The sequence below is a fragment of the Myxocyprinus asiaticus genome, chromosome 3 (genome assembly GCF_019703515.2).
Source record: "Myxocyprinus asiaticus isolate MX2 ecotype Aquarium Trade chromosome 3, UBuf_Myxa_2, whole genome shotgun sequence".
Classification (NCBI taxonomy): Eukaryota; Metazoa; Chordata; class Actinopteri; order Cypriniformes; family Catostomidae; genus Myxocyprinus; species Myxocyprinus asiaticus.
Window position 1 is genome coordinate 11018062 of NC_059346.1, and position 13086 is coordinate 11031147.

A 13086-nucleotide genomic window follows, 5' to 3' on the forward strand; every position below is an offset into this window, starting at 1 on the left:
GTTGTTAGGAGAGTGTGCATCACTCAAAAAAAGTAAAACCTCCATAATTAGCACTGTGTTGCTCCATTTCATTGTTCCTGATTTAATAGCAATGTGATACTGCTGTTTACCTAAAGCTTTAAATGAAAGGAGGACACTGCATAAACAGTATTATCTCATTAAAATCCCAGATTCACAATCTAAAATATCCTTAGCTTTTAACACTCAGGTCAATAATGAAGATCATTGAAATGTTTGTCATTTTTTCAATAATTAAATTGATATGAATCTTCCTTATCTAAAGCCACATAGAAAGGCCAGTTTGCCTCCTTTTGGATCTGCATGGTCTTAATGACTAAAAATTGTTTAATTGCCTGATGTATTGCCTCAGCATACCTTATTATACCATCATTAGTATCAATATCATGATGAAAATAGGCTACCTTTTACCCCAAATGTTAGACAAACAATATCATCACTTTCCATTTTGATAGATGGAGTTTTGGAGTCAGTTAATCGTTATTCACCCTTAATTAACTTGCTCAATCATGTCTCTCTCTCTCACTAATCTGATCTTTGCCATCCTCTTATTTTATGAAAGCGATCATAAGTTGTTTGACTGTGGATATGACAGGGCTAATAGCACTGAATGGCCTTACTGCACTACAGAATGGACTGGGGACTCGCATATCAGATGTGACCGCATTGGGAGGATGGTGTCTCATTTTATGTCTGTTGTCCTCTCGCAGACCCAGAGCTTAGGGATTAGATGTTACTGTGAGGCTTTTAGTACCAGAGGTGAAGCATAGCTCTGATTTTAGAGTTTAACTGCTTCTACAAAAGTGAAACATGCAAAGATACAAGGACCATTTGGTATACTGTATACTAAGTCGAGCTAACATTTTTTTTAATGTCCATCTAAATCAAAATAATAATAAAAAAAGTTATATTTTTCCCTTCAAGTCCTCTTGTTGAGTGTTAATGGCACTAATTAGTTTGAGTGTTAAAATTTAATTGTGGGTCGTAAGTTAGCTTGTGTGAAACATACTTGTTCATATCTGGCTGCCATGGTAACTAGCAGCATCCTCAAATAACAATTCACAGGATGAATCAGAGTGAGCTAAGAGTGGCCTTAGAATTTAAGAGCTATATAATGGAAAGTGAAACACTAAGCAATTTGTTATCAGTACTCAACAAGAAATTTGATTCAGAAAACATTCATTCACATACAGAGTAGAGACAAGACACAGTCACTCCTGCTTGCATGTGCGTGCGTGCATGCATGTTTGTGTGTGTGCAACTGTGCATTGAGGCTAGTTTCATAATATATTCAGTCTCAGTCTGTTTCATATATTCAGTATTTGTTTACTGTAGAAAAATTTGTTCATTACTCTCCATTTTGCTATCATCCTAAATTCAGCCAAATCTCATGAAAATTAAGATTTTTTTAATATTACGTGTTTCTCTACAACGTTTCCCAAACTGGGGTATGCGTACCCCTGGGGATGTGAGGTGACAATAGGGGTACGCGAATAAAATTCTGAGATTTACCGTTCTTTTAATTTCATCACAGTCTAAAATAACATTCAAACCCAGTTCATGTATTTCTCACTGGCAAAAATAATTTTGTGTGCCCCCTAGTGTAGAAACACCAAAATGGTTGTGTCATATAGGTCAGATAAATATGCAATGAAATAACCCTGTGTTTTGCGGTTAAAAAAAATGCATCTACTCATGCGTTGTGCATCACACAAGTATCTTTTTTCACCAGCCCAGCACACTGCTAGGTGACATAGCTTAGTGATAGCAAGTAAAATTGATACTTCACTGTTTTGCCAGACTCGCACATGTCAGTCATCCATGATTTTTGTTTGTCTGTTTGTTTTTTCACAGTTTAAAATGTAATTTGGATTTAAGGTTAGACGCATAGGGAGTTTTGATTCCGATGGTATAAGTTCATAAGCTTTGATGACAGTTGTCAGACATCCGGTGCGGCCAAATAATTTTCCACATTCACACACAGTAATTTTCACTCACATTTGCTCGCATGCTAGAGACCTGTTTTTACATTGTTGCGTGATGTTTTTTCAGCAAATGAACTCAATCTTTCTAACAGTGTCAGATGTGACATAAAAAAGCACCTTGAACTGACCACGCAATTGCACAGATACTTACCCACAAAGCTTGAAGTTGGCCGGCAATGCTGTACCTGCAATGATGCACAAATCCAGGCACAGAACCGAACGCTATTCTTGCATACCGTGAAGCAATGAGGGGGGAGTTTTCAAAAGTGACTAAAATTTTCAGTTTTGGCACCACACAGCTAAAATTTTAAATCAACAATACTTACCTCCCTATTCTAAACTTTAAACCTAAACCTAACCGATAGTGTCTTAAAAAGCAAATGTGACATGAAAAGTGCAATTGCTGAAGCAACCGTCAATTTGTGGAGCTTCTATCAGACTTTCGGCTCATGTGTCAACAAGCGTTCTTCAGGACTCATACCCTGGGTATCGCAAGTGCAACGCTCAATTAGAAATTTGATTGAGCTCAAACAAGGTTGTAAATGTGTAAATAATTTGGTTATGTAATGCAAACATTAAAATGTATCGCCTTAGTCATGTGCTAACTCATGCCCTAAAGTGTTCAAATGTTATAAGATAGCATGAGAAACAGGGTGAAAATTGTGTTTATTAACTGATAATCTGCCCTTTACTCATAATATTTGTGAAAGGAAATAAAAGTAATTGTTGTTGTTATGCTTCTAGTGTTTAATTTATCAGAAAATTTCAGAAATAGGTACAACAAACAATGTAAAATAATTTTGCAAAAATGTAGGTATAGTAACTTGATTCTATGAAACAAGGTTGCTTAAATTATGCTTTAAACATTCCTTTGGAGAGAAAACTTAAAGAGATGTTTTTGTCTTATAACTTTATTTTTGTTATTCACATTATTTTGAACTGTTTCAGTCATGTTGAAAATGCTGCTGGCCAGTGTCATTATTGTCAAGATAAAACTGAATCAGGCCATATTAATTTAAACTTTTCTCCGTTTTTTAAAGTCCATTTTTACATCCAGGGTGTGCATCGACAAGAAAACTCACAAATAAGATCTCTTTAATATCACAGTTGTGACAATAATGAAAGGAGAGTGCCAGTCGCGTGCACCATGGAGATAGACAACATGATTCACTAATCCGCTGAAGATCATTATAAAAATTATGAAGAATTTAAACACATTTACATAGCAAGAACAAACACCACTGTTGCCACGAGAGCTCAAGAGGCCTGCTGGAAAAAAATCTGGATGTGATATAGAAAAAATTGCTAATATGTCAATGTGTAAGTTATTCATATACTGTTGGTCGACAACAAGAGCATACAGGCTTATTCATTTTAAAAGCTTATTTATTTAAAATTAAAAACACCTTATAATAATTTAAATTAAAAGCTTAATATATTTTTATATTATTAGAAATTAATATAGCCTACTATTGAATAATTAAAAAGTGAGCACTTGGAATATGAGAAAATGGTATGCATTAGGGATATTGCAATTAGATTTTTCTATGTAACTTTGCCTGCTCTGGGCAGCAATGAAACCGCTTCTCTCACCTAAATCTTGCTGTTACAGGTCAATGCATTGGTTTGCACCGTGGATGCATGACGTTAAAGAAATAGGTCATCCAAATTGAAAATTCCATCATTATTTAAAGTGATTATATCTCTTCAGAAGACTTGTAATGTATGTTATCACAGTTATTTTGATAATATTAAAATATTTATTTTGTAATAAAAGTAAACTTGAAGTCACTGCTCCATTCCATAATGCTAACAAACACAAAGGCTCACGTCTCTTTCAGTGTTATAGTAAATGTTCTGCAGCTAAGATCAAACAACTCACCTCACCCTTTTATGAGCTTATACCACTGTGGACTTTGAATAGTCGTATTTAGACTCTTCAAAAGTATGTGCTATCTCAGTAATGAATTACAAGCACACAAGACCGCTTTTAAATTTAGCAAGCCCAAACCAAAGCAAGTGTTTGTGTGCATCCGCATGTTTGTGACAGATATAAACAGCACATCATAAATCTGACCCCCTGCGGAAAGGTTCTCCCATAAATTGGAGCCGATCAGAGGAAAGTCATTCCGTGATGGGGAAATCGATTTTATTTAAAGCTCTCATCAGTGGCCTCTCCAGCTGACAGCCAGTAAGAAAGAGTCAAGGGGCTGGGTTAAAAGGAGCCAGTGCAAAATTAAGAGAAACCTTCTATTAGGTTGCAAGGCTGTAATACTGCCTCCTATAGAGTTCGTTAGCATGCATTATTTATGGAGGTGTTGCTGTAAGCATTCTAACGTTTATTCTTTTTACTCACCATTGGCCCTGATGCTTCAGAATGTAATTCGTGCAGTTTTTCCACCTTTGATTTATACAGAGCTTTACCTTGCTAGAGCTATGGTTCTGACCTTTGAACCAAGCTTACTGTCAAGTAGGACATCAGATATTTTCTTGTCTGTTCATGGAACAACATTGCATCATCTATCATCAGATTTTAAGCTTAGGTTAACTATAATTAATTAATAATTCATTACTTAATATATAACATTTAATGTATAACATTTATTATCAATGTTCAGTAAGATAATACTTTGTGTTGTATTACCCTGGCATTCACCGCTGTAGTTTACTTCTTTGTTCTAATCCTGGAAATGTGAAAAGGGTCCATTGAACCACAGTCTAACACCCATCCAGTTATGCATTTGGCAGACGCTTTGTTTAGAGCAGAATTCCCAGTTATTTTAATGGAGTAGGCTACCTGTAACTGAGCTTCAGAGATGTTTGTGCTTCTCCTCTGTGACACTTTGTGTTGATATCAGGCACACTTAAAAAGTTCAGCGAACTTGTGCATGTATGTATGCACTTTAATCAGCAAAGAAAAAAAACTTGTTTTAGCGCAGCGGTTGATTGACAGGTAGAACTTTCACCCTAGAACTCCTTGGTTTCACCAGTCTCAAGCATGAGAAATAAAAAATAATAATATAGGCCTATACACTGTAATGTTTATGCCATTATAATGGATGCTACACCCCTAATGCAGACCTAGTAGAAACAAGTATGATGGATCAAAAAAGATAATTACAGAAATTTAACAACGTTAGAGTGACGGATTAAGATTTTTTCCAGTGCAACCTCTGAACATGATGCCACGCACAAACATCCCTAATAATCTGATCTCAGTACAAACACCACAAAAATGTGAATATCCACGTCCAAAAACCTCAAGCGACCGTGAAAGCAAACCAGATATTGGCAAATCTTCAGTGCTGTGCATATTATCTCTTTAATTCAAATGACCAGCATAATAAAACTGATCAAAACAAAAGTCTCTCAATATTTTACTATTATTGTATTCTCCATCCATCTTCTAAAGCCATTTGTCCTATATAGGGTCACAGGTAGTACTGGAGCCTATCCCAGATGTCTTGGGCCATAGGCAGGAAAACACCCTGGACAGGTGGCCAATCAATCACAGGGCTAACACACAGACATACACATTCTCACTCACACCTACAGACAATTTAAATTTTCCACTGCATGTTTTGGACTGCGGGGGAGACCAGAGCACCTAAAGGAAACCCATGCAAACTCCACACCGAAAGGCCCTTGGTGAGCCAGGTCTTGAACCAGGGACACTTCTTGCTATGAGGCAACAGTGCTACCCACTGAGCCACCTACTATCATATTTTAATACAAACTAATCCACTTTAACTAATCCAACCAGCAACACATTAGAATAAAATGAGCTTTTAAAACGTACCAATGAAGTTCACTATGCAGGTCTTCACTCAAGAGTGGTAACTTCGGAGTAACATGTCAGCTTGACATGCATATGATAAAAGCTTTTGAATGGCTAAGGGGCAAAGGCTAACATGCCCCTCAGGCTGTCATTGAACGCTTGTTGCACATGCGCTTGACAATCTCCAAATCTCAGTTGATTAACACTGAGGATGATGGGCTAGCCCCACGCATAGCAAATGAGAACGATTTAATGGCTTTAATGCAAGAGACTTTAAAAATGATACAATTTCTCAAAAGAATATCCACTGTTGTCTTGTATAATGGGCATTAATCAAGTTTAAGATGCAGAAAAATATGTTTATGCCACACATTTTGCTCAACAGTGCCACATCTGGTGGGGCACGGTCCCACCTGCCCCTAAAGTAGAAATGCCACTGTCACTAACACATGTGATCTAACTCAGACGTGAATGTGAAGATGTTTGGGTCATTCATATGTCCTCACACCAACATGTTTTCATTGATTCACCATCTGAAATCCTTCCCCTATTATGCCCAGCAGGACTGTGTATTTTCCAATCACATACTGACACATTGGAGGGCCGTGTAGGGCTGCACTGCCGGAAGGTTGACATTAATAATGTGATTGTGCTTTGCCCTCTCTTATCCAGTGGTGGCAGAGGGCAGGCCTCCTCCTGCTGCTGAGAGAGAGAGGCAATCAGCATTTAATCTGCAAGACTGATTAACTTCTCATTACAATCAGAAACACACACACATGCAGGCACTCAGACACACAAATTCATGCTCAATTGTACGGGGCACATGCAGACACGTATACACACATACACACACACACACACACACACACACTCCAGAGGAGCATCTGTAATTATGGCTTGGAGATCAAGTTAGGCCTACTCACTCTGCTCTAGCAATCAGTTGTATTTATGCATTTATTTTCAGAATGTTTGTAAGCAACACCACTGACCGGAAAAGAAAGGCTCAAGTGTCATGTCGCAGTCTTTGCTGAATCACTTGGGTCTCCCTTTCTGCTCCAGTACAGCTTCAATCAGGCACATATTATTGTGAATAGTGGACAAGAGTAGAGAGCATTCAGTTAAGGGTAGCAGCAGTTTTAATGTAAAAAAATAAGGGAAAAAAGGAAAAACTAAACCATGAAATGATGAAAATCTATCTGTCTGTCTTTCCGTCTGTCTGTTTATTACCAGTGGTTTTATAATGAAATAATAAATAAAAGTGACGTGTATATAGTCATTTATATCCCTTTTACAAGCAATGTGTTAAAAGCTTGCACAGACAGATTTGTCAAATTGTCATGTTAGCCGATTTTTTTCATTTTCATCATTACTGAATGGAATCACTGAATCATCAGACAACATGAAAATATATGGCAATGTTTAATAAGTAGGGCTGTCAATGGATTACATTTTTTTAAATCCAATTAATTACATGGTATGCCGATTAATTAATAGCATATGTAAATATTTGCTGAGAAAGCCCCTCAAATAACAATAATTCAATATATAATGAACAAATAATAATAAATAGTTATATTTAAATAATTATGATATAAATAAAATACATACAGTATATTATAAAAATTATTCAGATAATGAAAATGCAATATATTATTGTGGCAGGTGAGTAAACATTGATAAGACAAAAAAAAAATTGGCTTTAGAATCCAATATATTGTTTATTTCCACATTATTGATCATAAACCTATTATTGGCCTACAGTTCACAGCAATCCATTTTGCTATTGAATTCGTCAATCTGTCCGTGGTAGATCTATTATAAGGGCTTTTCTAAGGACGCGTCAATGTACACCTGCATCAGACGGACACTTTTGTAGCCCATCACTTTGGTTGTGTCCTGTCATAAACATACAGTTTCTAGGTGGCTGTGTCAAGTTTAACGTAGTTACTTAAACTTAGAAAAACACGACTTGAGATCGCTGCTTTCAGATTTGCACTCCATCAAGCTGTGTTTGAGCACAAGAATGCGTTCAACCCCTTCAATGAGCCCAAACATCAGTGCCCCTTAAAACTGAACAATGAAATCATAGGCATATTTTATAATGCCTTTCAGTCTATTTGAGTTTAATTATTGAGTTATTACTATTCCCGACTGCCCAACTTTACCAATTGAAGTGGGGATGGAAATAATGGGGGAATCTCACAAATAAATGTGAGATTAGAAATTACAGTATATTTTCCATTAAGAAAATAAAGCCTATTTTTAAAACCATTTAGTTCTGTTGCATTGTGACACTATTTTCTTAACCCAGAAATGTACTCACAGATTTTACGTGAGATTCACCCTAATTTTGTAATTGTCTGGACTTTGCAGGATGATTTTCACATTATAGTGCTTTTCCTGGACTTTCTATTGGCCCTTCAGAATGTCTCGGCAAAATGTTGACTAGATTTCCTGAATGATTTATTCTAAACAGTTATCGTGTTTCTCTGTTCTTCCAGGTTGGAGACAGCAGTTACCCTAGCACCTAAAGAGGACAAGGAGAAAGTGGAAACTAAAGACACAGTTGCAAAAACTCATGAGAAAAAAAACACACACATCAAACACAGAGGACGCAAACGTCGCAGCCACCGCAGAGCTTGCAGGTCTGTATCTTCTGAAACCTCTGCCTCATACATACATCTTCAAAAACATTTGGGTGCTTTGGAGCAAGCACTTCACAAAATTTCTATAAACTGTTCTAGAATAGAAACTATTCAAAAGGCCCTGTTTACACCCTGCATTAAATGCTTTTTCGGTGATCGGATCGCTATCGGATAGCCCTTGACCACATTAAATGGCAGGTGTAAATGCACCCAAGAAGCATTTTGATTGGATTGTGATAAAAAACCCTGACTGTTAAACTGATGGAAAGCATTTGAATTATCCATCAGTGTTTTTTAAAATTAGCTAAAAGATGTAGAATTCTCAGTTACCACAGTCACTGATGTAATATGTAGCGTTTTCCATTTTGCGCTGGTAACTTCTATTTGATCACATTGGAGACGCATTTGACTGCAAGGAGTAAATGCAATCCAGCTAAAGAATAGATACTAACCGGATATGAAAAGCATGTTAATGCAAGGTGTAAAGGGCCATCGTGTCTTTGAATGTAAAATAGCTTTTTTTCACCACCTTAGAACAAAGTGTTGTTGAAGGCATCGTACAATTGAACCATAGAACCTTTGCATAGATAAATCTATTCAAATGTGAATCTTATTTTAACCCCAGAGAAGATCAAACAAATGAAAATATGATGCACCAAATCCACTTCTAAGCTTCAGCCTCACTCTACAGGCATGAATATGAAACTTTAAAGCGGCGTAGTCACAAACAATCTTATCTCTTTGCAACAGTGTAAACATTCAGGTATTGCCTGAAATTTGAACATGTGTGTCTTTTATGGGGTCCTCTTGCTTCGTATCTACCAAAATTCAAACTCCTCTCCACGAAATTGATTCAACACTGGATTCTTAACAGCATAATTCCTCTGATACCTTCAAAGTGTATGTGATAACACAGTGGAAAAGCTGTGCATCAGTATGTAAAACAGGGAGGATGCCAGCTTGAGTGTTATCTCAAACATGTTAATTTCTAGGTGACTTCATGCTGAGATTTTCTGCCAGACAGAGGCACATGCAAAGGCATCATCTAGTTTCAAACAGTGGCGATTTTATAGACAAACACACAACTGTAGCAAAACAATGGCAGATTATGATTAAGTCAGATCAAGCTAAACCTCAGAAATTCACTGAAGAATCCTAAATCATGTACTTAGACATAGACATGTACATAGACATTTGTTTTGACATGCTTGCTTATTCAAATAAAATAAAAATCTAATATATGATAAGATATATAGTTTAGTATCAATTTCAGTCTCAATAAAGTGACATTTTAAATAGGGGGCTTCTGTCCTTTGGACTAAATTACATTTTCTAAAATTCTGTTATTAATACTGACAGCTCTTTTGCTGTTCAGGTTTGACATCAGTACACCCTCAAAAGCCCTCTGCATGATCTTTTCTATGCAAGACTTTCTGCAAGATTTTCTCATGCAATAGAAAGTTAACCACTGGACAAACAACCTTAAGCATCTTGATTTCGTTTGTCATCTGGAAAAGTATCATGTTGCTTTTTGTCAAAGAAGCACGGTACATACAGCAGTGCTGCCAGTGTAAACATCTCTGAAGCCCTCGGTAAGATGTCCATTATCAATGTTGACAGCCTTTTAACTCTCTGACCTTGAGTATACTCCTGAGTGTGTCAACGCTCTGTCTAACTCACAAGACGAGCCTCTCTGCACTGTTCCTTCTGACAGCTGAAGTGATGGTGGCCATTAGGGGTGTGTTCGTCACCTGTGTGCCTTCAAGGTCAACCGAAACTGACGGAAAGCCTTTTAAAGCTGGAGCACAAAAACACATGCTGAATAAGCTTGCCAACACTCTGCTGTAAATGAAAGTTGTTGAATAGCATGCATGTGATATTATATTTTAATGCCATCTACAGTTTGGGAACATACGACAGAACCATGTTGTTCTGTTACAACACCAGCATAAAGGTCCATTTATGAGTGTGAAAAAAAGAGTCAGTTCAGTTTGAAATAAAGTGGGAAATTGTATTTCTGAAACCATAAATTAACCCACATCTAATCACCTTTGAATTTAATACATTCACTGCATTCTCAGACACAGCTAAACATTATCTATCCAGCACAAATGAGGTTTTGGCGAAATTAGGAAAATAATCTACTTTTGCATCATCTTTAATCATTTTCCAGCAAAACTAGTTTTTTTTTAAAGAAATCTTAACATTTAATTAAAATTATAAATGTTATTCTTGGCACATATACAGGATATATGATGAAAAATTACATTAAACTTTTTTTATGGTGGGGCAAGTGAAAATATTGGCAGGGCAAGTAAAAATCTGAACTACTGGCAATCTGAACTACTAGCCTGGGTTGCGTTTCCCAAAAGCATCGTTAGCCAACTATGGTCTCAAGTTCCATAGTTACCAACATAGTTCAACAATTTGGTGTTTCCTGAAACCGTAGTTCCAATGAACATTCACAAACAGCATCACAAAGTTGTGTGGTTGGAACTACAGCTCTCCACCTGTGGTTTGATGCATAGTTCATTTATATTTTTCTGTGTGGACATCATTTGACTTGGCAGAGGCTTCTGTATCATGCATTCCATATATACTTTATATTCTTTCAAGATTTAGACCACGTTTACAATCACTTAAGAAAACTGCTTATTACATGTTTTTCAGAAAGCGGCATTCAAACATCACGTTAACAGGAATGCAGCCATTTAAGGGATTGAAGGCTGTGAAGAGAGCGCTTTAACTCACATGGCTTTTGTCTGAGAACATGGCTTATGTGTCCATGTTAACGCATAAGTGGCTTTTTTATAGGTTTTTGAAGGGTGTCAGGGGAACCCCAAAGTCTGATGTAAAGGGATACCCTACTATTGCAGCCAATGTATCTGTCACATTTACATGTGACAGCTTTTGTGTCTTCAGCAGCTGTTGCACATTAAACATCTTTATGGAGTACGTGTAAATTAGTTGTTGTAATTCAATCTCCGCAGAAGTTATTACCCCACCCCCTGCGTAATGTCATTAATGACAGCTCTATATTGTTGAACCAATGTTGTTCGAACCCTGGATGTGCACTGTCGTGACTAGCTTGTTAATTTATCCTATGATTCATCGAACTATGGTGGTTAAGCAGTGAGTTATGCAATTGTACGGGAAATGCACCCCTGTTCAGACCAGCAGAAAATAATTTTACAGTTGAGCCCTGAAGGCCAAAGCAAGACATCATACATATGTATATATTGTAGTGTCACGTGATTGCTTGTCAGGATGAGTGACACTGGCCAATTTGTCTTAACTCTGCCAAAAATGGCCTTTCAGTAGAACTAAGATTAATTGCAAAATATCTTTGACTATTGTAGTCTCAATGCTTGTGTGTAAGTACCTCTGCGGCGGAAGGATCCTAATCAAGTAGAAATGGCACTTGCTTTGCCTTTAATCAGCTTCTAATGCATTTCAGACTTGCTAATGTGGTGAGGGCTAGATGAACTGCCTTCCTCTATCAGACCAAACAGCCTTTTCCACCCTCAGAGAGTAAGCGGCCCACTCCCCCGTAACCACATCCACATGGCTTGCCTGGAACACCGTCTGTGATTTGATCCATCTAAATGGTCTCCTCTCGGTGTTTATGTTGAATCACTGACTGGCTGGGCTAAGCAAAAGACACGACAGTATGTAATTCATCGACTGTCACGGTGAGCATTGCCCTGTGTCTATGAAATAATATTATCCTGCTGTATGTGCCACAAGAAGGAAAATCTCATTGCTGCTTCTCCCAGGTTTTATATTTGCAATTGCTTGCTATCAGATACATGTAATTCTGACAGTATGTTTTTATGTGCTTTTGTACTGTATAAAGTGTTAATGTACAAACAGATGGCTCTATGTTGGGCTTAGTTTTAGTGTTTTATTCCTCCTACCTAACATTGTGGTCATTCTTATGAGACGAAGTCTTTCGGTCACAGAGCTCTTTAAGCTTAATATAGCGAGCTAAAATGAGTGCCTTTGGTATAAATATCAGAAAATCTGCCTTTGAAAATATCATAGAGGTCAGCTCTTCCATTTCATGGGCCTTATCAGTGTTTGAATGGTACAGATTGGGGGATTTTGAAGCGGCTAATGGATTTTTTGGGATCAAAGGATTAAAAGTGATGGAAGGACATTACTTGATGTGGCTAAATAAGATAGGGACAGCGGGAATAGTATTTGCTCATTCCCACCTTTACGTAAGATAAATCGCCTTCGTTCAGAGAGTTGAGATTTTAACCTCTTCAATTAGTTTATAAAATGTTTTTAACTTTATATAGCTCGCCTCTTTTCCCTTCAGTTTGAATCAGGAATATTGGTGGTTTCACGCCCACTTTTGATTGGATCTGTTTGATGACTGTGAATCCCTGATAGAATGAGAGTAGTGTGTCATTGCTGCAATCAAATAACAACAGTTGCACCCTGTGCTTTAGAAAACATAAAAAAAAATGTGTAATATGTTTGTGTATGTTCTTGTGTACATCCTTTCTGTTCATATTTCCCTGTTGATGATTGCACTTGATTTGCTTGTCAGAGGAATTTTCTCTCTAGCCAACTGTAGCTCACATTCAAGGCTCTCATTTGTAGATGCAGTGGGGTATCTCTCCGTTAAGCTTCAAATCCTTTCAAGCTTGCT

General features: G+C 37.2%; 1 protein-coding gene across 1 annotated transcript in view; it reads left to right on the top strand.

Moving 5' to 3' along the window:
• LOC127425373 (serine/arginine repetitive matrix protein 4-like) overlaps positions 1-13086 on the top strand; it is an 80261-nt gene that overhangs the window by 32807 nt on the left and 34368 nt on the right. The window contains exon 2 of the mRNA XM_051671304.1: positions 8283-8426. Within this exon, the coding sequence (XP_051527264.1) occupies positions 8283-8426 (144 nt within the window). The remainder of the gene's footprint in view (positions 1-8282; positions 8427-13086) is intronic.